The sequence below is a fragment of the Penaeus monodon genome, chromosome 22 (genome assembly GCF_015228065.2).
Source record: "Penaeus monodon isolate SGIC_2016 chromosome 22, NSTDA_Pmon_1, whole genome shotgun sequence".
Lineage (NCBI taxonomy): Eukaryota > Metazoa > Arthropoda > Malacostraca > Decapoda > Penaeidae > Penaeus > Penaeus monodon.
Genome location: NC_051407.1, coordinates 15,316,806 through 15,318,864, shown reverse-complemented (window position 1 = coordinate 15,318,864; position 2,059 = coordinate 15,316,806). Strand labels below are relative to the sequence as shown.

At 34.2% G+C, this 2,059-nt stretch overlaps 1 protein-coding gene across 1 annotated transcript in view; it reads left to right on the top strand.

Moving 5' to 3' along the window:
• Positions 1–2,059, top strand: part of LOC119586945 — a 25,597-nt gene that overhangs the window by 22,175 nt on the left and 1,363 nt on the right. The window contains exons 7-9 of the mRNA XM_037935678.1: positions 505–615; positions 1,293–1,450; positions 1,768–1,980. Of these exons, the coding sequence (XP_037791606.1) occupies positions 505–615; positions 1,293–1,450; positions 1,768–1,980 (482 nt within the window). The remainder of the gene's footprint in view (positions 1–504; positions 616–1,292; positions 1,451–1,767; positions 1,981–2,059) is intronic.

Sequence of the window (2,059 nt, the reverse complement as noted above, 5' to 3'; positions counted from 1 at the left end):
CCTTAAAATCCAGCCCTGAGTAGCTGTGGATTTGAAATAGTAAACCAAAATTGTTGGTTTCTGTAAACTGAATTCATTTTGCATGTGGATTTTATATAGCCATGTCTTATGCAAGAGCAAAACCATTAACAGCTGATACCACTTCCTTACTGCAAATATGGTTGCAGCTTTAGTATGAAGGCTTTCATTACCTTAACAATTTTAGTTTTTTTTAGAAAAGGGTAACAGTTATTATAAAACATGTTATACTCAGCAATGTATTGCAGTAAAGGTTCATTGATAAAACTGTTTATATAAAAAAGTAGTGGTTCATCTATGTAACAACAACAAACATTTTATAGCAGCTACATCAGATATTGTTTTAATATTCAGCAGATTTTTTGTTGGTTTTTGCCAAAGCATATCCTAACCTAAGTATTGGCCAATAAGCAAGTTATTTTTTATCTTCTATGTTAAGAACCATGGAACTTACTGTCTCAATTATGTTCTGTCTTTGACTTACAGAGGTGAAGGAAAGCCAGCTGGGAATGTGGATATTTATCAGCTGTATGTTCATCCTTATATTTGCCTTTGCTTTCACCTTTACCCTTCATCACCGCACCAAAGAAAACAAAAGTGAGTTACAGTTATTTAGTCTTGCATCCAGTTAAGAGAATGGATCTGAAGTATTTGCTAGCTGGTGAAGTACGCAGACTGAACAATTGTAGATGAAAAAGTGAAGGGAAAATTGGGGATATATTCTTATTGCTTGTTGGAATAATCTGCAGGTAAATAATAGTGGTGCTTGTTGAAATATGTACTCTCTCATTTATGTAGTAAATGAGAAAAGTGAAACCATTCTTTGTGGAAAGAAGCAGATATAAGGGAGGAAGTATTCTTGACATATGATATTAAAGGAAGTTGATAAATTGTTTTGTTTTGAAAATTGAGCCTGAATATAGTGTACATTAAGTATTAAATAGAGGCCCAAACTAGCCTGGACTTGATCCAGGGCCTAATAAGAGTAGTTCATGCATATTGTATACAGTTGGATGATAAAGTATCTTGGGTTCAATAAGCAATGAATATTCATAATTCTCAGATGAAAATTATACACGTTTTTTAAGTTTCTTGCTTTTGTAAAAGAATTCAAAAAATGGAAATCAAATGTTGCAGCTGTGTTTTTGTACATATATTTTACATTGTGATACTATTAATTGTCATTCACACCTTTATAAACATTTATTATAATTTTTCTGTTGATGATAGATTGTCTTGAGTTGCCCATCTCAGCTGACCAGATTTGTTTACAGAACTGTTGGAGACCCTGAGACAGAACCTGCCCAGTGTACTGCTGATTTATTTGCCAGAGAACAGCGCTTGTTTGGAATTGGTGAAGACTCTTGCTGGGTTTCTTAAGGACACCTGTTATGCTCAACCATATATTGTAGACACTGATGTGGGGACTGAGGTATTGAGAATTTTTTTTCTGTTCTGTTGTATTTTCTGTTTCCCAGATTTTTTTTTTCTTTTAATTAAAGTAAGTTCTTGCATGTCAGGAATTCTCTTCTCTTTGTGCCAAAATTGTTTAAATATTTGAACAATTTACAAGTTTCCTGTAATAATGCATTAAGATAAAGTATATGTATAAAAGTCACTTGTACAAATTCATATACTTTTACATTAACACACATAAGCAGCTTGCATATTACAAAGTGTATTCTTTCAATAACCTGAACAGAAGGTAATAGTAAAAATGGTAACAGAAAACTTTGGTCTCCCTCCCAGAACCCCAATAACTGGACAAGTGAACAAATGAACAAGGCAAGCAAAATCCTGTTCATTGTGCCAGGCAACCTGAATGGGGAGAGTGCAACGCCTATCCGGGGCCAGTGGACTTTTGCCCTGCGTTATCTGACAGGACATTACTTTATCACTCATCATGTTACTAAGAAAGTTGCCACTGTGCTCTTACCTTTTAGCGCTGATGTGCCATGCCAGGTATGGGATGTGAATGTTTTTCTCTTTTTATTTATTATGTAAGGATGGACTAGGTTTAGTAATCCTTTACTGGATATTT